At 40.2% G+C, this 27,463-nt stretch overlaps 2 protein-coding genes and 2 pseudogenes across 4 annotated transcripts in view; all 4 read left to right on the forward strand.

Annotated features, from left to right (window-relative positions):
* Positions 1-17,014, forward strand: part of LOC146460159 (glutamate receptor ionotropic, NMDA 1-like) — a 40,570-nt gene extending 23,556 nt beyond the window's left edge. The window contains exon 7 of the transcript XR_014857678.1: positions 16,201-17,014. The gene's annotated coding sequence lies outside the window, so the exon portion shown is untranslated. The remainder of the gene's footprint in view (positions 1-16,200) is intronic.
* On the forward strand, positions 1,269-13,831 carry LOC146460160 (potassium channel subfamily K member 15-like; annotated as a pseudogene). The gene is made up of 3 exons (XR_014857706.1): positions 1,269-1,371; positions 3,089-3,397; positions 11,607-13,831. The product of XR_014857706.1 is annotated as a potassium channel subfamily K member 15-like (transcript).
* The window catches only part of LOC146460161 (potassium channel subfamily K member 15-like), a 19,725-nt pseudogene continuing 6,962 nt past the window's right edge, over positions 14,701-27,463 (forward strand). The window contains exon 1 of the transcript XR_014857690.1: positions 14,701-15,844. The product of XR_014857690.1 is annotated as a potassium channel subfamily K member 15-like (transcript). The remainder of the gene's footprint in view (positions 15,845-27,463) is intronic.
* Positions 18,218-24,550, forward strand: LOC146460162 (potassium channel subfamily K member 15-like). The gene is made up of 4 exons (XM_085088414.1): positions 18,218-19,188; positions 20,482-20,569; positions 21,652-21,960; positions 23,017-24,550. Exons 3-4 carry the CDS (start codon positions 21,660-21,662, stop codon positions 23,661-23,663), a joined length of 948 nt encoding a protein of 315 aa, XP_084944540.1. The 5' UTR covers positions 18,218-19,188; positions 20,482-20,569; positions 21,652-21,659; the 3' UTR covers positions 23,664-24,550.

Below are 27,463 nucleotides of genomic sequence, written 5' to 3' on the forward strand. Positions count from 1 at the left end.
ACTTTGTCCTTGCCTCATGTCCCCCTTTGGTTTACCAGCGCACACTCTCCTGCTAGTAACCGCACAATCATTATAACATCCAGCCTCAGGCGCATGTTGAATCGGTTGTCATCGTGTTAAAGGGCCCAGCTAAGAAAGGACTACTTTGGCTCGCTATTTATCCTCCCTCTTATCGTTCATTGCCGGTACCCTGTAACAAGAACAACGGAGCGTAACTGATGAGATCCACTCATAAAGACTGTTGCGTCTTGAATTCAATTGATTCCTTAGGAGTTCAGCAAGGAATTATAAGGTATTAATTGCATTTACCGACCGTATCGGTATATAAGCTGAATGTTTTTCAGCGTGGTTTATTTTTCGTTTCAAGTTTTGGATTGCGTCGTGTTCTACGAGCTGTTATTTTCTCTGTTGAGTTTAGCGTTCTTCGCCTTTGTATTTTACATTCAAGTTTTTATGGCCACAGTTTTGTAAGTGTTACTCTTAGTTGTCTACTTGTATATTTCGGTTTGTTTTTTTCGCGTCGGCTAGTTCTTATTGCTCAGTTTTTCCAGTTTGTGAATTTATAATTTCGGTTTTATTTTATTTCAGTTGAATCACACACACTTGTCACTGGTCATCCGTTATCTTCGTATTTCGTTTTTGTATTAAACATTGAAGTGCATTCATCCTGTGGTCTTTAATTTTCGTGTTCGTGGCGGCGACGGCTTCGGCCAGCCACAAAAACTTTCCAAAAGCAGATGATTGCTATCTTAAGACGGAGAGTAAGATTTGCGCTGGATGTTATTGATTAATAATAAGTGTTTGTTCCAAGTTGACTGCAGGTGGTCAGGGCGGGAGTTTATTTTGAACCGATGCCAGTGGTACGGCTCTTAAAGTGCGCTGACAAGTTCTCAGCATCAACGTGAAATGCCAGTTTGGCTCTTCCCAATGTCACAATGTTTAGTTGTTGGTCGCACGAAAGCAAATCATGAACGAGAATTAAGCTTCGCAGAAACCACAAGCGTATTTTCTTGTTATAGAGTTTGATTAAAATTGTATTGCAAGAAGGTAAGCTTGTGTTCTTGTTATCATATCAAACAAGAAATAAAAACAAAAGGCCGAGGTCTCCTTTTTCGGTCATTATGGACATTTTCCAAAATTTAGAAAATTCAGAACGCAAATACCGACTAAATGACAACTCAAATAATAAATGGCTTACCTAAATTATTCATTATTGTCCACTGACTGCAATGCAAATTTTTGTTCTCTCCGTTAATATAACCAATTCAATTATGTATTGCGTGAAGATTAAAAACAAAACTCGTGAGGTTCATTGCTGGGTTGTGCGCTTAATCCTTCAGTGACGAAACTCTCATTATTGGTTACATAAAAGTGAGTATTTAATGTATCATTTTTAAGGATTATTTATTAAAGGGCTGTTTCCGTGGAGGGAGGAAGATCCTAGTGATAGGAAGATCCAAGAAGGCGAATCAACCTAGCGCCATATATTTTTGTTTTCAGTTCACATGTAAAAAGTTGTACGTGACCCTAGCGCTAGGATCTTCCTAGCGATATGATCTTCCTAGCTGAGAGATCCTAGCACTAGGAAGATCCCAATTTTGTACAACGGTAGCGTCGAGAAACAATAAGAGCCAATGACTTGTATGGTAAAATATCCATACCATCTTTACTTAGAATCCGTGGCAATTTATTCAGTTGCGAAACAAGTTTTGCGAGCACACCACATGACATTAGTATAAATGACCGTCAGGCAGCGTTAAAACTTTGCAGCATCATTATCAAGCTTTTAAAAGGCGTTTTGTGGTGACTATTAAATTCCAAGTGCACTCTTCCATTATTTTTACGTTTCCATGGCATCACTTTTTGGTGATATAAAAGGGACGTTTTTTCTCTAATATTTGCTTCCAGCTGCTTTAATGTACACATTAAAATATCAATAAAAAGTTGGAGGTAACGGGACCCTGATAACCTGCAATGTCTTTTAGGGTTGGTAGCATTGTTAAGTTGTTCGTTCTTTTGTACCCTCGACCAACCATTTTAGACGTTGCAAACTGGTACAGGTCGCCCGTTTAATTAAGCCGTAAACAGCAATCCCGCGAGACACAGCACGTTTGCACTAATAACATAAATACCAGTGAGAAGATGAACTTTTCACAACTCTGTGTATTGTTTCCGTTTAGTATTCAGCACTTTCCTGCTAATATTTGTGAATATTTTACTTCAGGTTGAGGCTAACCCTGTTAAAAATGTGTCTTTTGTCTTTTTATCCAGCGGAGAATTCGAAACTTGACTATTGATTCACAAAATGCTTTTAAAAAATTGGTTAAAATTTGTAGAGGTCGGTCGGTCAGTATGGAAAAACTTTTCTCAAAATCATGAACAATTCATGAAGAGAGGACAAAGGAATCAGTACTGTGAAAGAGGCTTGAAAATGTGATCTTATCGTATTTTATCATGAAAATGTGGTGATCTTTTGTGGTAAATTTCTCCAAGAGTAATTAATGGTTGGAGAAGCTATATCAAACACTCCAAGGAGTGTTTCATGCCATTTCCAAACACTTCGAAGTGGATTAAAAAAATCTCGGCTGCACCTCTTTTTTCCCACTTCTTGGTGTTTTTAAATCGGATGAAACACTCTTCTATGGGTTAAAATTAGGTTAAGCTGTTAAAGTTAAAATGACGCTACGAACTTGTCTGTAGGACCCGTCGCTGAGCAACTGGATCAGTAGAGTAGGCTTATAATACTGAGTCAAAGATCAGGCTGTATATTGACAGGGGGAAATCTTGTGTTATCATTGTTTTCAAGCTATGAAGCCAAAAGTTGGAAAATGCTACTTCGTGGTGAAATAATTCAGTTTTAAGTCTTGGTGTTTAAAATAAACTTTATTTGTTATAATAGTGCCGTTTTGTTGAACCCCAGCAGTCGAAAGTCATTTTAACCAATTGCATTGGGCTTGGTAAAAAGGTTAGGGGCAGAACAGAAAGGGGGCAAATTTTGCTTTTCATAGATTTAATACTCCTAACAACCAGAATGCGACCGGCAACAAGTATCTCTAATTTGAAATATTTCTGCCAATTCATTCTTCAGCTTAAGAAATGTGTCACGACCTTGTTAAGAAGAGTCTTTGGAGAGCAGTTCTGCTCTATGCCTATGCGTTCATTGGGGCTTACATTTTCTACATCATTGAAAGAAAACCTGAAAGCGGAAGGCAACGTTACTCAAGACTCGTAGAACAACTTCAGCACAACTTCACGACGCAATTTAATATTACAATAAACCAAAGCGATTTTAAGGTTTTTATGGAAAAAGCCTTTGACGTTGTAACAGCTGGGAAGAAAAGAGACTGGACCATTCTTTCTGCTTTTAGCTTCACAATGACTTCATTAACAACAGTTGGTATGTTGAAGTTTGTTTAGATAAGGGAACCTTACAGCCGCTAACAAATACGCTTGTTGATATTCAGTGATTTCCAAGTTTCCATAAATTATAATCAACCGAAGGAGTCCCTCTAACCATGAAACCACATGCAACAAACGTTGTAACGGCCTCTCAACCGTTTAGGCATTGCGTTACACAACGAGACACATCACGTGTCATGACGTCTTTTCATACGGGACTGTTAAAGCTCCACGTGGAGCAGAGACGTCGCTGAACGTCTTGACTTGGTTTGAGCTTCGCTCGAAGCGACAGTAATTTCTCACGCAACCCGTGCAGATTAGTAGCCTTACAGTCTTTGACGGTCTTGTATGCGGTTCAACAGTAGGACTACCTCAAGCTGTATGTATGTTTGTTGATTTCTGCCTTTCGGTGATCGCCTGATCTCAGTTAGTGACTTAAAATAAACAGAGCCGATACGGATTATGTTAGACTTTTGGCCTTTGTAATCGTCGTTTCCGCGCGCCCTTCTTCGAAAGAAAAGCGGTCGCCACAGTCAAAGACTGGAAATTCCTCACGGATAAAAAAACATGGATTCACAAAAACATTACCAAGATCAACAAAGTGACACTGGAATCGGACTGACACCAGATGAATTCCTCATCAAACCAAGCAACCTTAGAGACATGCCAAACACAACATCGAAAGAAAATGTCGCCTTAACAGGAACAGAGGTTAGTGATGTGCCTTTTATTTCGTTGGAAGATGCGTCGCCGCGTCCAAAAATAATTGAAATTTCGTCGAGTAAAATTACTGACATTACGGAAGAAAACACTAGGTCCAGGACTCTCACGGCCAAAGGCCGGGAGTATCAAAGTGGCTTGAAGAAAACCGCCGCGTTATCCAAAGATCGCGAATTACACGCAAGACTGAGTAGCTTCGAAGAATTAGTACACTCTGGTCAAGACACAAGTAAAATTAAAACTGAAATCACCGTTGTTGCAAAGGAAGTAAATGATGCATTACGATTATTTGACGAGTGGATAGAGCTTTCAGATGACCCAACTGAAATTCAGCGTGCTACCAAAAAGCAAGCCTATTTGCTGGATACATGGAAGTCCATTCGTGCTACAGCTGCAAATGAAATTAAGAAGGTTCGAGAGGACAATGACTCTGTTTTCTCTCAAAAATCTCGTCACTCGCGAAAGTCAAGTGTATCAAGCGGAAGTTCACACAGGGACACACTGATAAACGTAAGAGCTAAAAGAGTGGCCTTGGAAGAGAAACTGAAGTTTTCAACAGTCATCGCAGAGCAAGAGAAAAAGTTAGAACAGCTAAAAATTCAAAAGAAACTTGGAGAAGTCCGAGCGCAAGAGGCCGTGTACCTGAAAGCTGTGGAAGAAGAGGACAAAGCGGACGATTTTCAATCTCCCTTGCTGCCAACCAAACAGTACGATCCTATACCCGCCTTCCTGAGGGACAATAACGAAGGGCTTACGTCAACACCAGAAGTTGTTCCTTCAGTACCGCAGAATTTTCAAGCATTTCCAACTGCAAGTGCCTCACCAATGTTTACGTCTCCCACCAGTAACACAGTTTATTCTAGTACACACACTAGATTCAGCCTTGGAACACAGGTCCCCCTAACTCAGTACACAACGCCCTCTTCATGCAAAACGGTCTATACCAGTACAAACACGAGAGCTAGCTTTGGATCTAATGTCCCAACAACCTTTGCCACGCCCCACACGGACAGACCAGGTCTCACATCTTCAAGAGGCTTTTGTGGAAATCCACCAGTTTTCATTCCATCACCCGATCCAGTTCAAACCCTTCCACCACAAGATTACCTGTTGGATTTCAGTGACACTTTAACCAGATTGACACAGCTACAACGTCTACCGCAGGCTAAACCAGACGTGTTTAAGGGAGATGAGCAAGACCAAACAAAGTTCTTCCTGTGGGAGAACGCGTTCGACAGCTTAATCGATTCAATACCTATTACAGCCCAGCAGAAACTGCACTTATTATACCAATATCTGGATGGTAAAGCCAAAAGGGTTATCGAACAACTGCAGTACCTTGTTCAAGACCCAGACAGCGCATACAAGCAAGCACGTACAATTCTCAAGGAACGGTTTGGTCATCCTGCGATTATTAGTACCAGTTTTGAGAAAAGATTGGCGAACTGGCCAAAGATTCCTCCATATGACGCTGCTGCTTTGGAGGAATTTAGTGACTTTCTGTACCAAGTTCAGATTGCAAGTCAGCACATGAGCGGCCTAGGAGTTCTCAATTACCCGTCACAGATCCAAAGCCTCGTTGAAAAACTTCCTGCTTGGTTCAAGAACAAGTGGTCAGACAAGGTGCTAAAGCTTCAGAAAAGCCATGGCAAAGATGCTTTCCCCTCCTTTAAAGACTTTGTGCAGGAAGTACGTTATCATGCTGAACGGACAAACATTCCTCAGATCACTCTCACTTCAGGAGCAAGCAGCTCAACACAGTCAGACCGCTCTAAGAACTCCAACCGTATACCTCGTAAACGATCTGCAGGCAGTGCTTTAACCAGCACCCGTGGCACAGAACTTGATAGTGAAGTAACCTCTCCAGTCGAGTTAAACCAAACATCGAATGTTTTTGCAACTGAAGCTCAGAAACCAGACCCTAGCACCCCTACGGAACTTAACACTTATTGCTTCTATCACAAGATGAAATCTCATGCTATGAATGACTGTGAACAGTTTCAGAAACTGAGCTATGAGGAGCGCAAAGATTTCTTGTTGAAAAACAGGATCTGCCTAAAATGTGTCAGCTCTAACGAACATGTCTCGAAGGACTGCAAAAGAGACAAGTTGGAATGTAAGATTTGCAAGCAGATGCACGCCACTATACTGCATGACCCGACCAGACATAAGAAAAAGGACACCAGTCAAACTAACTCCGCCTGTTCTCAAGTTTGCGGGCAAGGACGGCCAGCGCGATCCTGTGCTCGAATAGTCCTGATCGAAGTCTTCCACCAAGACAATCCCTCAGCAAAGGTACCCACCTATGCAGTGCTGGACGATCAGTCAACAGATGTCTTTATCACTGAACCCCTTCTCGAGAAGCTTAAGGTCGAAGGCCAAGAAGTGAACCTTGAAATCAATACGATCACAGGCTTGAACAGTGTCCGCACCAAAAAAGTCAATGGTCTACGAATCCAAGACACCGAAAATCGTCACAAGTCCATCAAGATTCCTTTTGCTTATTCACAAGAGAATATTCCAGCTAGTCAAAGAGACATTGCGACACCAGAAATAGCCAGATCTTGGAAGCATTTGGAAGAAATCGCCTGTCACATTCATTACCGTCCTAATGTGGAGATAGGCTTATTAATTGGCCGTAACATTCCTTCAGCATTCCAGCCACTGCGCATTATTTATGGCAGCGATAATGAACCTTGGGCTGAAGAATACAAGTTCGGCTGGACGATCATTGGTCCAGTTTGCGTCGACAAAGAAGAAGAAACATTGAACTGTGCCTCAGTAAACCGCATCACAGTACAAAGTGAATACCCTCAGAATGTTTTCACTGTGCCAACAAGCAACCGTTTCAAAGAAGAGTCCATAGTGTCCTTCGCCACAAGACAGCACCTTAAAGACGTTACCTCGCCTCAGCAAATAAGAGAGATGATGCAGTTGGATTATAGTGAACTCTATCATGCCCGAAACATCCCAGGCACTGAGAAAGGTGAAAGCGTAGAAGACAAGCGCTTCAGTGAAATCCTTACCACTGGCATACACAAAAATGATTTGGGAAACTGGGAGATGCCGTTACCTTTTAAGACAGATACTGTTTCTCTGCCAAATAATCGTGAACAATGTTTGAAGAGATTACTAGGCATCAAGAGAAAGTTCCTAAGAAATGAAGAACTATGGAACCACTACACCGAATTTATGCAAAACCTCTTCGACAGAAATCACGCCAGTGCCGTCCCATCAGAGGAACTTAAGACCGAAGCAGGCAAAGTCTGGTTTCTTCCGCATTTTGACATCTACCATCCGAAGAAACCTGACCAGATTCGGATAGTCTTCGATTGCAGTGCTGTCTTCGACAATCAGTCTCTCAATAAACTCCTCCTGCAAGGACCTGACATGATGAATGCTCTCATTGGTGTACTGTCACGATTTCGGAAAGAAGAAGTAGCAGTGACATGCGACATAGAAAAGATGTTCCATAGTTTCTACGTAAACCCTGAACACAGAGACTACCTGAGATTCCTGTGGTTCAAGGATAACAACCTGGACGGCCAAATCATTGAGTATCGCATGAATGTCCATCTATTTGGGGCTGTCTCTTCGCCGGGCGTTGCCAACTTTGGTCTAAGAATGACAGCTGAAGCTGGGCGACAAGAGTTTGGTCCGGAAGCAGCGAATTTCCTACGAGATGATTTCTATGTGGACGATGGACTAAAGTCTTTTGACACGCCTGAAAACGCCATCAAAGTTATCAAGAAAACTCAAGCCATGTGTGCAACCGTCAATGTGCGCTTACACAAGTTTGCAAGTAATAGTAAGACAGTGTTGGAAGCTCTACCTGTTGAAGATCGCTCGAAAGACCTTAAGGATCTGGATCTCCGGCATGATATTCTGCCTGTCCTACGCTCACTGGGCACCTACTGGTGCATAGAGTCTGACACGATTGGATTCTGTATTCAGCTTAAAGACAAACCTCTCACTCGCCGAGGGATTCTATCATCCGTAAGCTCAGTATACGATCCGTTAGGCATTGTGGCGCCAGTGATTTTAGTGGGGAAACAGTTACTCCAGGAACTGTGCCGTGACGGCATTGATTGGGATGATCCTGTACCAGACCACATTCATTCACGATGGGAAAAGTGGAGATCAGAGTTACCCCTTCTAGAGAATATCAAGATCCCAAGATGTGTCAAACCCAGCAATTTTGGTGAACCGGTCACCACAGAACTGCATAGCTTCTCCGACGCCAGTGACGTAGGCCTGGGTCAAGTAACCTATTTGCGCCTTGTAAACAATGCGAATCAAGTACATGTCAGCCTCCTTATGGGTAAAGCCAGAGTAGCACCGCTAAAGTCTATTTCAATTCCACGTCGTGAACTCACTGCAGCCGTGATTTCAGTCAATGTGGCGTCAATGCTTAGCAGAGATTTGAACTACTTCGATCTAGTGAAGGTGTTTTATACTGACTCCTCCGTCGTTCTGGGTTATATACGCAATGAAGCAAGACGCTACCATACGTATGTCTCAAACCGCGTGCAGCAAATCCGTGACAGCTCAGATCCGACACAATGGCTTTACGTCTCCAGCTCTGACAACCCTGCTGATATTGCCTCAAGAGGCACAACTGCCAAACAACTCTCGGAAAATGAACTGTGGTTCAAAGGTCCCGACTTCCTCTGGAAGAATCAAGTGTCGGTGGTGAACCATGACCCTGCTCCTGATTTGAATCCTGAAGACCCAGAGGTAAAGAAATGCAAAGCAACGGCTCTCATTGCGAACCACGAAGTTACCAAGTGGAAAGAAGAGAAACTCTTCCCCAAAGTTCTAGAACTAGAACGCTTCAACCATTCTTCAGCGCTCGACCGCCTGAAAAGAAGCATCGTCTCTATCCAGAGAATGATTGAAAAGATTCGACCTAACAAGCAGTACAATAAACGACCAATAGCTGGCCCGCCAACGGTGGAAGAAATGCACTTAGCAGAAGAAGTTATTCTCAAGTCAGTGCAGTTACGTTACTTCGAGAAAGAGATCCTGGTTCTCCAAAAGCTAAATGAGGGTGACCACATGTTCCAGAACCGCAACAGCGCCCGCGTCAGAAACGAAAAGTTGAAACAGACAAGCTCACTTTTCAGACTGGATCCCTTTCTTGACCAAAAAGGATTACTCAGAGTGGGGGGTCGACTCAAGAAAGCTGCCTTAGCCTTTGAAGTGAAACATCCAATTATCGTCCCTAAAAAGAGTCATATCACAGAGCTCCTTATCAGATACTACCACAGCAGAGACCAGCACCACCAGGGCCGTGGAATGACCCACAATGCACTTCGCCAATCCGGTTACTGGATAATCAATGGTCGTTCTTCTATCTCCTATCTGCTTCAGAGATGTATTACTTGCCGCAAGTTACGCGGATCTGCTCAAGTCCAAAAGATGGCTAACCTTCCTGAAGAACGGCTTACTCCTGCCCCGCCTTTCACGTATACAGGCATGGATGTTTTCGGCCCTTGGTACATCAAAGAGGGTCGAAAAGAACTAAAGCGTTGGGGTATAATCTTTACATGCCTATCATCTCGAGCCATTCATTTGGAAACGTTAAACACAATGGAAACAGATTCATTTATCAATGCTCTCAGACGCTTCGTCAATCGAAGAGGCAAAGTTAGGGAACTGAGATGCGACAGAGGAACAAACTTTGTGGGAGGCAAAAACGAGCTCAGTGCTGCTTTGAAAGAAGTCAATGCTGATGCAATTAAGAACTTTCTCCTGACACAAGATTGCGATCTGATCGAGTTCAGAATGAACGTGCCAACTGCATCCCATATGGGCGGCATATGGGAGCGACTTATTCGCACCGTACGTGCAGTTCTCTCAAGCCTTTTGCAAGACCACGCCCACCAATTAGATGATGAAGCTCTACGAACTCTGTTCACAGAAGCAGAAAACATCGTAAATAGTCGCCCACTTACGATCGACAATTTGTCAGATCCAGATGCGCCTGAACCAATCACACCGAACCACCTGCTCACCTTTAAAGCTAAAGTAGTGTTACCACCTCCAGGAAACTTCTCGCGGCCAGATCTTTACACGAAGAAACGGTGGCGCAGAGTGCAGTACCTGACGGAACAGTTTTGGGGTCGCTGGCAACGAGAATATTGCATGCTGCAGCAAAAACGCCAGAAATGGAACGAAACCACCCCTAACAGTCAAGTTGGTGATGTCGTCCTGATCCGTGACGAAACATGCCCCAGAAACCAGTGGCCACTTGCGAAAGTTACCGAAGTTTTGCCCAGCGATGATGGCCTGGTTCGTAAAGTCCGTCTGCTTGTTACTCGATCCGGTACCAGAAAGGTGTTTGACAGACCTATCCACAAGTTGATCCTGATTTACCGACAAGATGAAGATTGAAGTAACGGTTGATTTGGAGTAGACCTTAATGACCGGAGTACCACCCCGTCGGGGAGCCAGAACAATTCTCAGGAAGAGAGACATTTATTTAGTGAACTCTGAGAACATTTAGTTTTATTCATATTTGTTTACTGTAATTTCATACATTTTACCATGTCTGGGGGAGCCATGTAACGGCCTCTCAACCGTTTAGGCATTGCGTTACACAACGAGACACATCACGTGTCATGACGTCTTTTCATACGGGACTGTTAAAGCTCCACGTGGAGCAGAGACGTCGCTGAACGTCTTGACTTGGTTTGAGCTTCGCTCGAAGCGACAGTAATTTCTCACGCAACCCGTGCAGATTAGTAGCCTTACAGTCTTTGACGGTCTTGTATGCGGTTCAACAGTAGGACTACCTCAAGCTGTATGTATGTTTGTTGATTTCTGCCTTTCGGTGATCGCCTGATCTCAGTTAGTGACTTAAAATAAACAGAGCCGATACGGATTATGTTAGACTTTTGGCCTTTGTAATCGTCGTTTCCGCGCGCCCTTCTTCGAAAGAAAAGCGGTCGCCACAAACGTGAACAACAGAACGAACCAATCAGAACTCGAAGCAAAAACAAAGAACTGCGTCAAGATCAGACAAACGCGTGCGTGCAAAATACCAATTCTTGACACATATAAAATCATACAGCTTAATAAAGCCACAAGGGTAATTAAAGTGAACATCCAATTGAAAACTGAACTGTTGTTTTGAACTGGCATTGTATTTAGTCGTTTTCATGTAATCAGTCCACGCCTTCGGTCCGTTGTTCCACCGTCCTTCCGTCTATCAGTCAGTCAGTGCGTACATCAGGCAGTCAGCCGGTCAGTTTGTCTGTCAGCCGGTCAGCCAGGCCATCAGTCAGTCAGTCAGTCAGTCAGTCAGTCAGTCAGTCAGTCAGTCAGTCAGTCAGTCAGTCAGTCTGTCAGTGTGTTATTGAGCCAGTCGGTCGGTCAGTCAGTCAGTCAGTTCTCTTTTCATGAATCCAGAAGTAATAATACGTCTTATACCTTTCCAAAACTGAGCACATAGTAATATCCAATTAATTTCTATCTCCATACAGGTTATGGCCACATCACGCCAGAAACTCCCCTTGGTCAAATTATCACAGTGGTATATTGCCTTGTTGGTCTTCCTATTGCGATGTTCTTTTTAAAGACCCTGGGAGAAATAATCTCTAAGTTAGTCTACAAGTTCGTTTACGTAGTGGAGACAAGAATGCTTGGAAGGAGAAACCCTCAGAAGCTTAGAACAAAGACCTTCTGTCTCACAGTTCTGTTGATGTTTTTTACCTTGTGTGTTGCTGGACTCACGCATACATATTTACAAGGGTGGAGCTTTGTGGAAGGACTTTATGCTTGGTTTGCTACACTTTCAACAATCGGCTACGGAGATTACATTCCTACATGGAATGTATTAAGCGGGCATGATGCTTCGGAAACCTCGATCAGAAAAATTGAAATTAACCTGGCTCATTTTTTCCTCTTTGGCTCTGCCATCTCTAGCAGGACTTTGTGTCGTCAGTGGAGTGCTTAACTCACTTGTTGAGGCCCTTGAGGAGTTGAAAATTCAATTTAAATGTGCTAGGCGCATAAGGAGAAAGTCTGCAAAACTAGATATACGTAATCAAAATGCAAAGAGGTTGAGATGTCAGAGCGGTAACACAGTTAGTCTGACTATAGTGAAACGGAGGTATAGATCAGCTTCCATTTGAGGTTCATTAAAAATAATTGAATCAATATCCCCAAAATTAACTGAATTATCCATCATCTCTATAGCTGAAATTTTTTTATATCTGAAGTGTTTCTTTTAGTCTTAAATCTATAGCCGACGATTTATTGAATTTGTATACAAAGCCGAATGATTTTTTTCTTGTGTGGATGGAATTTTTTACAAAGACCGTAATATAGCACCATTGCGAACGGCACTGGAATAAATTGTTAAGATGTCAGTAGTCCTTTTAAAATTTTACAGAATTTTAGTTGTTATTATTATTTTGTTTTAATTATGATATTGTCGGATCATGACATAAATTAATAGAAATAATATTAATGAAATATACCAACTCGTGCATCACTAGTAGAAAGTGGCCAGGCGAGTGGAAAACGAAGAATGGACACCGACCTTCAAGAAAGAAGACCCACTGGATTATAAGGCCATGGTAGTACTTATAGCGGTCCACAGAGTGCTTTCATAGCTGATCAACAAACAAATAACAACAAAAATTTTTTCGCCTTTATGCATCTGTATTATTTTAAGTATGTTACTGCTGTCCCTAATTTTAAGAGGAATTTTTCCTAGGTTAAAATATTTGGAACACAGAGACTTAGAATTACGTTTATGGCAAACGGGAAGCGGCAGAAATGACCACATCGCGGTTATGTTTATCGTAACATTTGTCGCTCCCTGTTTTCAATTTCTCAGTAAAATTGAGTAGTTTTGCGTCAGCATCAAAGGCCAGAATTATTTTGCATTAGTATATACGACACAAGTGAGTAGTGCTTTTCTCGCGCGCTGATTGGCTAGCTCGGAGGTGATTGGCCAAGTACAATTTACCTCTGAGCAGCCGAAGAGAAACAAGATGACTTTCTATTTCGCCACGGTAACTTAAGAGGAAAAGTATTCGAGAAGCGGTTGTTAGAATAAAATATAAAAATGGCAAAACATTTGGTTTGATGGCATTAAGTGGTAAGTTATTTAATGACAGATGAGTTAATCGTTTGTCTCACGATTGAGACAAGACGGAGTAGTCTACAAGATTCCTTGTGAGTGTGGCAAGGTCTATATGGGAGAGATGGGAAGATCTATGCATGAAAGGATTAAGGAACACGATAGAGACACACGGCTTGCTCGAGCCCAATCCTCCGCCGTTTCAGAACACAGCAATGCGACGGGCCACTATCCGCTCTGGGATGAGGTTAAGTTTATTGATCGAGACCCACATTGGTACACCCGTAAGGTTGAAGAGTTTAAGACTTCACCCTGACAACATCTATAGGGATATCCGGAAGCGTGGATGCCCACGATCAAACAACACAGCAGCCGATCGGTACCAAGGCGGACGGCCGAGGGAACAATTTCTAGTCTGAACGACGAGGATCGAAATCCTCCAATCAACAGCAGCCTAAGAGAGGATCGAAACGCACCAATCAACACAAACCAAGGTGCTACTTATGCTGTCACGAAATCAGTCGACACCATCGCCTGATGAAGACCAGCAGTATAGCGGTCGAAACGTCGCGATCCGCATCTTTGTGACTCAGTCGTGAAACAAACGAATAACTCATCTATCATTTTAAACCACGATGACAAATACCTTTCATAATAAGTTATTTAATGTTTCCAAGCTCACGTTGTTAGGCGAAAAATCAAAGTTACCGTAAACTGTCGAGCACTATAAAAGTAAAAGATGAAACATCTAGGGTCAGTAATTAAAAGATAGTTTAGACGGTCTTTAACAAAACCACGTTCTAAGCTGTTTGCAATTTTGCCACCAATCATATCTAGACATTGGCTGCTGCTGACGGTAGCAAGAAGGCTCGCATCACAGACAAGAAAACTATTTAACTACTTAAAATAAAACACATATACAGATTTGGAGTCTCACTTTGTTTTAATAACTGGTCCCTAATGTTTTGCAGCAGTTTCAAGACGAGAAAAAACACCAACCGAAGAAATGACACCTGGGCAGTTCAACAAGTTTCTTCAGAATTTCTTCTAATCCGCAGGAAAGCGAGACGGGAATTTTCACAACAAGAAATCGCTTACCGCCAATGAGCATCGCACCGCTAGATTATCACCAGTTTAATTTCCGACCATATGTCGGTATAATTATTGTCAGAAATAATTAAAAGTAATTTTTTGTTCAGCTAGTTATTCAGCTTGTGTGGTATACAGCTATTTCAATTAACGTTGTCGGTTCAAAGCATAAAGCTAAAAGACAAGACCGAAAGTTTACGTGGGATTTTTATGAATAAATTCATTAAAATCAGTCATGCCTGGAGAAAACAATAGGTTGTAATTAGCAGTACAATGACCTGCACGTGCAGGGATGATTTTGATGAAATTATTCATAAAAAATAATCCCACAAAACATTGCAGTCTTGTCTTTTAGCTTTATTTAGATCCGACAACGTTAATTGAAATAGCTGTATACTAAAACAATTACTCACTTCAGTATCAGTGAAAGTTCTACTTCGGTGAATAATTGTTAACCATAGACCTTTTTCATAGATGGCGGCCGATAAATTATTCTTTTGTTTTCATGAAAATTAGCCTTACTAGCCTCGTCAGCAAGCGCAAAATTCAAAAGAATTTTTACTCTGAAACGAGGTTAGTAGGACTAATTAACATATATTGAAAAGATTAATAAATCGGCTGCCAGATATGAAAAAGGTCTATTCTCATCAATGTACTAACATTTTGAAGAATCATAAACACAAATCTCATGTTTTCCGTTCGCCGTAAACGCGATTCTCAATCACTCTTTTAATAAAGATGTTCATTCGTTCTAAGATACTTGAAAATTGCAATTTTTCCTGAAAATGCCTCATCGAGAAGTTGACAAGAAATACGTTTTTTTGTACATATGTATATAGTCCCGTCCCCCACCCCTTGTTCTGGAATATTTGGTCATTTGTTAATGACGACAATAACGAAATACATTGCCACCCGCCGCTGAATTGATTAAGACTTCGTAAAACGACAGGTGCCTTGTCATTTCATAACGACGAGTGTTTGTTCCATTTTGGAGCACAAACAGTCAGATATTTATTTCGAATTCTCAAAGACAGTTACTTCTCTTAGGAGTTACGGCTTGAATCATTTTCAAATTTACTATTCCGTTCTAGTGGAACAACTCTTTGTGAATTCTGTAGACAGTTAAATATGTTATTGGTCACGTTTGAGATAAGCTTACGTCAAAATTTTCGTGTGCGTTTAATTTCCTCTTATGGAGATTTTTTGCTTACAATTGTGTAGTTACAGAGTTAGAAATAGAAATAGAGCTAAAAACCTGAGATCTATTTTAAGTTGTACTAAATGAGAACTATGGCTCAATAAATACTTGAACCATTGGAAAATAAAACGTGCCAAAACAGACTTAATGACAACTCAAATTATGACGATCACTGGAATGAATTATTCATTATCCTTCAATAAGGAATACAAATGTGTTTGTTCCTCGTGAATATTGACCGACTTATTTATCGATTTTGTTACTGAAAACGGAATGCTGGGTTGTTGCCTAATTCTTGAGCGAAGCTGATGAAGCTATTCTCCACCAGTTGTAAAAAGGCGAGTGTCCGTTGAATTGCTTTCCTTGTTTATAGTTTGAATTGACATTTACGCCTGCTGCACGCGCTACCCGTCGGATGAAAACAATTGTCTTCGCCTGGAGATTCAGGAAAGTGCTGAGTGTAGGTACAAGGATAAAATTTACCCGCTTGTTCCCGGCGTATTGCAAGAGTGAAAACAGAGAGTAGCGGAAATGACCATTGAGTCAATGGTCATGGCTTTTGTCGTGATAGCTGTCAAATAATTTTCATCTTTCTCCCAACTTATTTCTATTCATGGCGTCATGTCGGACATTTTCCCCTTAGTGTTTGCTAGTTTGCTATCGCTGGTGGAAAGCATACATCAACTACCATTATTAATAGATGCGCAGTGAGCAAAGTAAGTTGATGGGCTCACCACAACCACTTCTTTCGTGTAACGAAGAAGTTAAGACGTTAGAGTAATGCGATTTCATATCCGGCTTAAATAAGAGTTGAGAACGCTCAGAAAAGTTCTAAATGTTCAAGTATTTAAAAGTCAAAGAGACTTGTGAAATGTCAGTTACAGAAATAAAAACATTTCAACGGAAATGTAAGAGTCTGAACAATAAGAGACGCTTCGTGTTTTAAGTGTCCTACCATAAACTGGAGGCGTTAGTATGAAATACTTGCCAGAAAAGAAACAATGATAACGTAGGGAAATATAACTGAACGTCAAGGTCTTGCTTTATGGCATTGTCTGTCATAATACCGAAGGTTATTTTATAAAACTCGTGATGAATACCCGCCTACAGATTTAGATTTCAAAGTCTACTTTATGGCCATGTTGAATTCTACTGGCCTTGTTCAGTACTAAATGACTCTGATTTCCTGAATGAGCAAAGGCAAGGTAACTTTCTGTGTGAACGGGATGTATCAGGAGGTATTTTCCAAGAAGGTAATCATTGTTTTGCCCACTTCAAAATGGAGGCCTATTAAGGGCATACCACAAAGAAAAGAAAACAAATGTTTAAACAATTCTCAAATGTAACGAATTTAAACCCACTCTATGGTGATTTCTAACATTTATGGGGTTTCAAGGTCCTTAAAATGCCCATTTTGAACATGAAGAACGTGCTGCTGGAATGGTTAAAGGAAAAAGGGCTCCAGTTCCCCTCGCTTCCCTTCTTTCACCCCGATGACGCCCACTGTGTTGGTTCTATGATTAGCAACTGTTTTAGCAACCAAGATGTACAGTCTGTGAATCAAGACCCATTCCTTAATTCAAATTGCAACCATTGTTCGACTCAGAGACCAAACGAGCTCTTAAACCTAGGTCTGATTAATAACCCCCTTGTTAAACTGAAATAGCGAACAGCTGTTCAATCCATGCATAGTGAAAAATGGATATGTCTGCCATCTTGTACTCGGCTCAAAATTATTCTGCGGAGAAAAATCATTTAAAGATATTTCCTCAGATGCTTCATCTTCTTGAACTGGAATTTACTTGCAATATAAAAAAGATCAATAAATTAAAAATACACTTAAGGTTGCCTTCAGTTGCAAGCGTGTTCCAATTCAAGAGCAAGAATATTAAATACGTTTAAAAGTCTATAAAACTAATATAAATAGAGATCTGTATTATTATTAAATGAAATAAATGAAATTAAAAGTTAAAATTCCTTGAAATGGTCTGGGTGACTTGATCATTGTATTGCAGAGCATATTTTGGTGGAGTAATATATCAAACACGAGGAAGGAGTGTTCATCCGACGGTTTCGAAAGTTTTGGTTGAAATAATGAGGCATAGCCGAGCTCAGTTAGAGGTGATTGGAAATCAGATGAAACACTTTTTCGAGGGCTAGATACAGCCTCTCAAACCATTAATAATTCTTGGAGAAATTCACAGGCCAGCCTATGTCCATCCAAAATACTGATAACAGTCATAGCTGATTGTTGTTAGACAGGAACTGTTATATATGATGTTTTATTCAATTTATAAACGAATGGATTGGATGGAATTGTATAACTTGAAGTGACGTATTTTACTTTGTCCTTGCCTCATGTCCCCCTTTGGTTTACCAGCGCACACTCTCCTGCTAGTAACCGCACAATCATTATAACATCCAGCCTCAGGCGCATGTTGAATGTTCTTATCGTGTTAAAGGGCCCAGCTAAGGAAGGACTAGTTTGGTTCGCTATTTGTCCTCCCTCTTATCGTTAATTGTCGGTACCCTGTAACAAGAATAACGGAACGTAACTGATGAGATCCACTCGTAAAGACTGTTGCGACTAGAATTAAATTGATTCCTTAGGGAGTTCAGCAAGGAATTATAAGGTATTAATTGCATTTACAGACCACGTTGGTATATAAGCTGAATGTTTTTCAGCGTGGTTTATTTTTCGTTTCACGTTTTGGATTGCGTCGTGTTCTACGAGCTGTTATTTTCTCTGTTTAGTTTAGCGTTCTTCGCCTTTGTATTTTGCATTCAAGTTTTTATGGCCACAGTTTTGTAAGTGTTACTCTTAGTTGTTTTATTTCGGGTCGGCTAGTTCTTATTGCTCAGTTTTTCCAGTTTGTGAATTTATAATTTCGGTTTTATTTTATTTCAGTTGAATCACACACACTTGTCACTGGTCATCCGTTATCTTCGTATTTCGTTTTTGTATTAAACATTGAAGTGCATTCATCCTGTGGTCTTTAATTTTCGTGTTCGTGGCGGCGACGGCTTCGGCCAGCCACAAAAACTTTCCAAAAGCAGATGATTGCTATCTTAAGACGGAGAGTAAGATTTGCACTGGATGTTATCGATTAATAATAAGTGTTTGTTCCAAGTTGACTACAGGTGGTCAGGGTTTATTTTGAACCGATGCCAGTGGAACGGCTCTTAAAGTGCGCTGACAAGTTCCTCAGCATCATAATGGGTAAAATGCCAGTTTGGCTCTTCCGAATGTCACAATGTTTAGTTGTTGGTCGCACGAAAGCAAATCATGAACGAGAATTAAACTTCGCAGAAACCACAAACGTATTTTCTTGTTATAGAGTTTGATTAAAATTGTATTGCAAGAAGGTAAGCTGGTGTTCTTGTTATCAAACAAGAAATAAAAACAAAAGGCCGAGGTCTCCTTTTTCGGTCATTATGGACATTTTCCAAAATTTAGAAAATTCAGAGCGCAAATACCGACTAAATGACAACTCAAGTAATAAATGGTTTACCTAAATTATTCATTATCGTCCACTGATTGCAATGCAAATTTTTGTGCTCTCCGTTAATATAACCAACTCTATTATGTATTGCGTGAAGATTAAAAACAAAAATCGTGAGGTTCATTGCTGGGTAGTGCGCTTAATCCTTCAGTAACGAAACTGTCATCATTGGTTACAAAAACTGAGTGAGTATTTAATGCATCATTTTTCAGGATTATTTATTAAAGGGCTGTTTCCATCGATGGAGGAAGATCCTAGGGATAGGAAAATACAAGAAGGCGGATCACCCTAGCGCCATATGTTTTCTGTTTTTAGTTTACATCCAAAAAGTTGTACTTGGCCCCAGCGCTAGGATCTTCCTAGCGATAGGATCTTCCTAGCTGAGAGATAGGAAGATCCTAGCACTAGGAAGGTCCCAGCACCATGTAAACAACCTTCGCTCGGGTAATCCTAGTACTAGGAACTAAAAAGAACAAACATAACGGCAGCCGGGAGTTAAACTGCTGAAGGCAGACAATTTTTAATCTTTTCCTTTTCCACTTGGTAACCACCCCGACCGAAATTTCTGCATGTAAACTAAACGAAAAGTTGTTTCGCCTTTTAGGATCTTCCTGGCTAGGATCTTCCTCCCTCCATATGTGTAAACAGCCCCTTACTCTAGCAGGTCTTGCTGCCAAACAGTTTCAGCCCTTCACACCTTAAACATTTGTCACTGGCCCCATAGAAAGAGCCGAGTGTTGGCATTGGGCTGAAACGTTCACCTTTTCGCCTGCAATTATGTACATTGGTAACGTCGAGAAACAATACCGGCGCCAAGGACTTGTATGGTAAAATATCCATACCATCTCTACTTAGAATCCGTGACAATTTATTCAGTTACAAAAAACGTTTTTCGAACACACCACATGACTTTGCCATCGTAATATAAATAACCGTCAAGAAGGTATTGTGGTATTCGATGCAGCGTTAAAACTTTGCAGTATCATTATCAAGCTTTAAAGGCGTTTTGAGGTGATTTTATTAAATTCAAATTGAACTCCACCCTTGTCTTTTTTTCCTTCCTTTGTTCTGCTCACCAGTTTTACAAGTTACCATGGCATCACTTTTTGGTGATAAAAAAAGGACATTTTTCTCTAATATTTGCTTCCAGCTGCTTTAGTGTACACATTAAAATATCAATAAAAAGTTGGAGGTAACGGACTAAATTATTTTCCGATAAACGAGTGTTTTAATCAGTCGACCTGCACCTTTCAGAAGCTCTATTTTCACTGGACCCTGATAACCTGCAATTTTTTTTGTAGGGTTAGTAGCATTGTTCTTTTGTTCGCTCTTTTGTACTCTCGACCAACCATTCAAGACGTTGCAATCTGGTACAGGTCGCCCGTTTAATAAAGCCGTAAACAGCAATCCCGCGAGACACAGCACGCTCGCACTAATAACATAAATTGATGCCAATGATTTAAACTTTCATCAACTAGACGTTTGTCAAATCAATGGACAAATATGAGAACTACAAACACTACATAAAGTTGAGTGAACGCTCCAAAAACAACTGAGGAAAATCAGGTAAAATAGTCCAGTTTCGAATTCACCAGGACCGCTGAAGACAAAAGATGCATTTATACGGTATTAGCCTCAATCTGAAGTAAGATATCCACAAATATACCAGTGAGAAGATGAACTTTTCACAACTCCGTGTGTTGTTTTCGTTTAGGATTCAGCACTTTCCTGGTAACATTTGTAAATATTTTGCTTCAGGTTGAGGCTAACCCTGTAAAAATTTGTTTTTTGTCTTTTTATCCAGCGGTGAATTCGAAACTTGATTATTGATTCACAAAATGCATTTAAAGATAACTTTGGTTAAAATTTGCAGAGGTCGGTATGGGAGCCATGATTTTCGTTACGTCAGTATGAAAGAACGTTTCTAAAAATCATGAACAATTCATGAATGGAAAACAGAGGAATCAGTACTGTGAAGGAGGCTTGGAAATGTGATCTTATCGTATCTTATCATGAAAATGTGGTGATCTTTTGTAAAAAAATTTCTCCAAGAATAATTAATGGTTTGAGAAGCTATATCAAACACTCCAAAGAGTGATTCATGCCATTTCCAAACACCTCGAAGTGGATTAAAAAAATCACGGCTTCGCCTCTTTTTTCCTACTTCTTGGTGTTTTTAAATCGGATGAAACACTCTTCTATTGCTTAAAATTAGGTTAAGCTGTTAAAGTTAAAATGACGCTACGAACTTGTCTGTAGGACCCGTGGCTAAGCAACTGGATCAGTAGAGTAGGCTTATAATACTGAGTCAAAGATCAGGCGGTATATTGACAGGGGGAAATCTTGTGTTATCATTGTTTTCAAGCTATGAAGCCAAAAGTTTGAAAATGCTACTTCATGGTGAAATAATTCAGTTTTAAGTTTTGGTGTTTAGAATAAACTTAATTTGTTTTAATAGTGCCGTTTTGTTGAACCCCAGCAGTCGAAAATCATTTTAACCAATTGCATTGGGCTTGGTAAAAAGGTTAGGGGCAGAACAGAAAGGGGGCAAATTTTTGCTTTTCACAGATTTAATACTCCTAACAACCAGAAAGCGACCGGCAACAAGTATCTCTAATTTGAAATATTTCTGCCATTTCATTCTTCAGCGTAAGAAATGTGTCACGACCTTGTTAAGAAGAGTCTTTGGGGAGCGGTTCTGCTCTATGCCTATGCGTTCATTGGGGCTTACATTTTCTACATCATTGAAAGAAAACCTGAAAGCGGAAGGCAACGTTACTCAAGACTCGTAGAACAACTCCAGCACAACTTCACGACGCAATTTAATATTACAATAAACCAAAGCGATTTTAAGGTTTTTATGGAAAAAGTCTTTGACGTTGTAACAGCTGGGAAGAAACGAGACTGGACCATTCTTTCTGCTTTTAGCTTCACAATGACTTCATTAACAACAGTTGGTATGTTGAAGTTTGTTTAGATAAGGGAACCTTACAACCGCTTACAAATACGCTTGTTGATATTCAGTGATTTCCAAGTTTCCATAAATTATAATCAACCGAAGGAGTCCCTCTAACCATGAAACCACATGCAACAAACGTGAACAACAGAACGAACCAATCAGAACTCGAAGCAAAAACAAAGAACTGCGTTAAGATCAGACAAACGCGTGTGTGCAAAATACCAATACTTGACACATAAATCATACAGCGTAACAAAGCCACAAGCGAAGTAAAACTGAGCACTTGATTGAAAACTGCTTTCCTTTAACAAATCTAGAAGTGATAAAATGTATTATACCTTTCCTTTATTAATGTTTTGAACTGGCATTATATTCAGTTGTTTTCATGTAATCAATCCATCCCTTCGTCCACTGATCCACCGTCCTTCCTTCTGTCAGTCAGTCAGTCAGTCTGTCGGTCTGTCCGTCAGTCTGTCAGTACGTCAATCAGTAAGTTAGTCAGTCAGTCAGTCAGTCAGTGCGTAAATCAGTCAGTCAGCCAGCCAGTCGGCCGGTCACTGAGTCAGTCAGTCATGATCAGACAGTCGATCATTCATTCATTCATTCATTCATTCATTCATTCATTCATTCATTCATTCATTCATTCATTCATTCATTCATTCATTCATTCATTCATTCATTCATTCGTTCATTCGTTCGTTCGTTCGTTCGTTCGTTCCTTCATTCATTCAGTCAATCAGTCAGTCAGTCAGTCAGTTAGTCAGTCCATGACTGAGTCAGTCAGTCAGTCAGTCAGTCAGTCAGTCAGTCAGTGAGTTGATCACTTAGCTAGTAAGTCAGTCAGTCAGTCAGTCAGTCAGTCAGTCAGACAGTCAGTCAAACAGTCAGTCAGTCAGTCAGTCAGTCAGTCAGTCAGTAATTCTTTCAGTGTTTTAGTGAGCCAGTCGGTCGGTCAGTCAGTCAGTTCTCTTTTAACGAATCCAGAAGTAATAATACGTTTTATACCTTTCCACAAGCACATAGTAATATCCGATTAATTCCTATCTCCATTCAGGTTATGGCCACATCACGCCAGAAACTCCCCTTGGTCAAATTGTCACAGTGGTATATTGCCTTGTTGGTCTTCCTATTGCGATGTTCTTTTTAAAGACCTTGGGAGAAATAATCTCTAAGTTAGTCTGCAAGTTCGTTTACGTAGTGGAGACAAGAATGCTTGGAAGGAGAAACCCTCAGAAGCTTAGAACAAAGACCTTCTGTCTCACAGTTCTGTTGATGTTTTTTACCTTGTGTGTTGCTGGACTCACGCATACATATTTACAAGGGTGGAGCTTTGTGGAAGGACTTTATGCTTGGTTTGCTACACTTTCAACAATCGGCTACGGAGATTACATTCCTACACGGCCTGTATTATGGGAGCTTGATGCTTCGAAAAGCTCGGACAGAAAAATTGAAACCTGGCTCATTTTTTCCTCTTTGGCTCTGCCATCTCTAGCAGGACTTTGTGTCGTCAGTGGAGTGCTTAACTCACTCGTTGAGGCCCTAGAAGAGTTGAAAATTCAATTTAAATGTGCTAGACGCATAAGGAGAAAGTCTGCAAAACTAGATATACATAATCAAAACGCAAAGAGTTTGAGATGTCAGAGCGGTAACACAGTTAGTCTGACTATAGTGAAACGGAGGTATAGATCAGCTTCCATTTGAGGTTCATTAAAAATAATTAAATCAATATCCCCAAAATTAACTGAATTATCCATCATCTCTATAGCTGAAATCTTTTTAATATATCCAAAGTGTTTCTTTTAGTCTTAAATCTATAGTCGGCGATTTATTGAATTTGTATACAAAGGAATGAATTTTTTCTTGTTTGGATGGAATTTTTTACAAAGACCGTAATATAACACCATCGCGAACGGCACTGGAATAAATTGTTAAGATGTAAGTAGTCCTTTTAAAATTTTACAGAATTTTAGTTGTTATTATTATTTTGTTTTAATTATGATATTGTCGGATCATGACATAAATTGATAGAAATAATATTAATGAAATAAACCAACACTCACTAGTAGAGAGTGGCCAGGCGAGTGGAAAACGAATGGACACCGATCTTCAAGAAAGAAGACCCACTGGATTATAAGGCCATTGTAGTACTTATAGCGGTCCACAGAGTGCTTTCATAGCTGATCAACAAACAAATAACGACAAGTATTTTACTGCTGTCCCTAATTTTTAGAGGAATTTTTCCCAGGTTAAAATATTTGGAAATCAGAGACTAAGAATTACGTTTATAGCAAATGGGAAGCGGCAGAAATGACCACATCACGGTTATGTTTATCCTAACATTTGTCGCTCCCTGTTATCAATTTCTCAGTAAAATTGAGTAGTTTTGCGTCAGCATCAAAGGCCAGAATTATTTTGCATTAGTATATACGACACAAGTGAATAGTGCTTTTCTCGCGCGCTGATTGGCTAGCTAGGAGGTGATTGGCCAAGTACTATTTACCTCCGAGCAGCCGAAGACAGCCGTTTTGCCACGGTAACTTAAGAGGAAAAGTATTCGATAAGCGGCTGTTACAATAAAATATAAAAATGGCAAAACGTTTGGTTTGATGGCATTAAGTGGTAAGTTATTTAATGATAGATGAGTTAATCGTTTGTCTCTCGATTGAGGCAAGACGGAATAGTCCACAAGATGGAGTAGTCTACAAGATTCCCTGTGAGTGTGGCAAGGTCTATATTGGAGAGATGGGAAGATCTATGCATGAAAGGATTAAGGAACATACGGCTTGCTCGAACCCAATCCTCCGCCGTTTCAGAACACAGCAATGCGACGGGCCACTATCCGCTCTGGGATGAGGTTAAGTTTATTGACCAAGACCCACATTGGTACACCCGTAAGGTTAAAGAGGCTATTCACATACGACTTCACCCTGACAACATCAATAGGGATAATGGAATTGAAATTCCGGAAGCGTGGATGCCCACGATCAAACAACACAGCAGCCGATCGGTACCAAGGCGGACGGCCGAGGGAACAATTTCTAGTCTGAACGACGAGGATCGAAATCCTCCAATCAACAACAGCCTAAGAGAGGATCGAAACGCACCAATCAACACAAACCAAGGTGCTACTTATACTGTCACGAAATCAGTCGACACCATCGCCTGATGAAGACCAGCAGTATAGCGGTCGAAACGTCGCGATCCACATCTTTGTGACTCAATCGTGAGACAAACGATTAACTCATCTATCATTTTAAACCACGATGACAAATACCTTTCATAATAAGTTATTTAATGTTTCCAAGCTCACGTTCTTAGGCGAAAAATCAAAGTTACCGTAAACTGTCGAGCACTATAAAAGTAAAAGATGAAACATCTAGGGTCAGTAATTAAAAGATAGTTCAGACGGTGTTTAACAAAACCACGTTCTAAGCCGTTTGCAATTTTGCCACCAATCATATCTAGACATTGGCTGCTGCTGACGGTAGCAAAAAGTCTCGCATCACAGACAAGAAAACTATTTAACTACTTAAAATAAAACACTTATATACAGATTTGGAGTCTCACTGATTGTCTTAATATAAGCCAGGGCCTAAGTTACACTTTGTTTAAATAACTGGTCCCTAATGTTTAATTTTGCAGCAGTTTCAAGACGAGGAAAAACACCAAACGAAGAAATGACACCTGGGCAGTTAAACAAGTTCCTCGAATTTCTTCTTATCCGCACGAAAGGGAGACGAGAATTTTTATAATAAGAAATCGCTGACCGCGAGGATTATCACTAGTTTAATTTCCGACCATATGTCAGTATAATTATTGTCAGAAATAATTAAAAGTAATTTTTTGTTCAGCTAGTTATTCAGCTTGTGTGGCAGTATACTAAAACGATTACTCACCTCAGTGTCGGTGAAAGTTCTACTTCGGTGAATAATTGTTAACTATTGTCATCAATGTACTAACAAATTGAAGAAACATAAACACAAGTTTCATGTTTGCCGTTCGCCGTTAACGCGATTCTCAATCACTCTTTTAATAAAGATGTTCATTCGTTCTAAGATACTTGAAAACCGGAATTTTTCCTGAAAATGCCCTATCGAGAAGTTGACAAGAAATACGTATTTTTGTACTTATGTATATAGTCCCGTCCCACACCCCCTGTTCTGGAATGTTTAATTATTTGTTAATGACGACAATAGCGAAACACATTGCCATCCGCCGCTGAATTGATTAAGACTTCGTAAGACGACAGGTGCCTTATCATTTCATAACGACGAGTGTTTGTTCCATTTTAGAGCACAAACAGTCATATATTTATTTCGAATTCTCAAAGACACTTACTTCTTTTTCGAGTTACGGCTTAAATAATTTTCAAATTTACTATTCCGTTCTAGTGGAACAACTCTTCGTGTCACGTTTGAGATAAGCTTACGTTAAAATTTTCGTGTGCGTTTAATTTCCTCTTATGGAGATTTTTTGCTTACAATTGTGTAGTTACAGAGCTAGAAATAGAAATAGAGCTAAAAACCTGAGATCTATTTTAAGTTGTACTAAATGAGAACTATGGTTCAATAAATACTTGAACCATTGGAGAATAAAACGTGCCAAAACAGACTTAATGACAACTCAAATTATGACGATCACTGGAATGAATTATTCATTATCCTTCAATAAGGAATACAAATGTGTTTGTTCCTCGTGAATATTGACCGACTTATTTATCGATTTTGTTACTGAAAACGATATGCTGGGTTGTTGCCTAATTATTGAGCGAAGCTGATGAAGCTATTCTTCAACAGTTGTAAAAAGGCGAGTGTCCGTTGAATTGCTTTCCTTGTCTATAGTTTGAATTGACATTTACACTAGCGTGCCTGCTGCACGCGCTACCCGTCGGATGAAAACAACTGTCTTCGTCTGGAGATTCAGGAAAGTGCTAATTGTAGGTACAAGGATAAAATTTACAGGCTTGTTCCGCGTATTACAAGAGTAAAAACAGACGAATAGCGGAAAATGACCATTGAGACAATGGCTGTGGATTTTGTCGTGTTAGCTGTCGAACAATTTTCGTCTTTCTCCCAACTTATTTCTATTTATGGCGTCATGTCAGACATTTTCACTTTAGTGTTTGCTATCGCTGGTGGAAAGCATACATCAACTACCAATAGATGAAGATCCGCTCACCAAGTATTTATTGGATTTGTTTCACCTTATTGGCGACAACTAGAGCACTAGATCTAAGTCCATTCTTGCAAACATATAAAGTTAGCTGATATATATTTATATTTGTTATATACCTAGACTTTCACTCAGCAAAACGAGCACTGTGATTGGTTGATTTTAAATATATAACAAAGCACTTAATGTATGGTCCCTCGGGAAACTAGTAAGTTTTGTTTTCCCTCGAGTCCAGATGTTTCCCTCGACTTCGTCTCGGAAAACATCAGGACTCTCGGGAAAACGGAACTAACTGTTTCCCTCGGGACCATACATTAAGTTTATAATAT

Source organism: Pavona decussata, unplaced genomic scaffold, assembly GCF_977016875.1.
Source record: "Pavona decussata unplaced genomic scaffold, jaPavDecu1.1 SCAFFOLD_214, whole genome shotgun sequence".
NCBI lineage: Eukaryota > Metazoa > Cnidaria > Anthozoa > Scleractinia > Agariciidae > Pavona > Pavona decussata.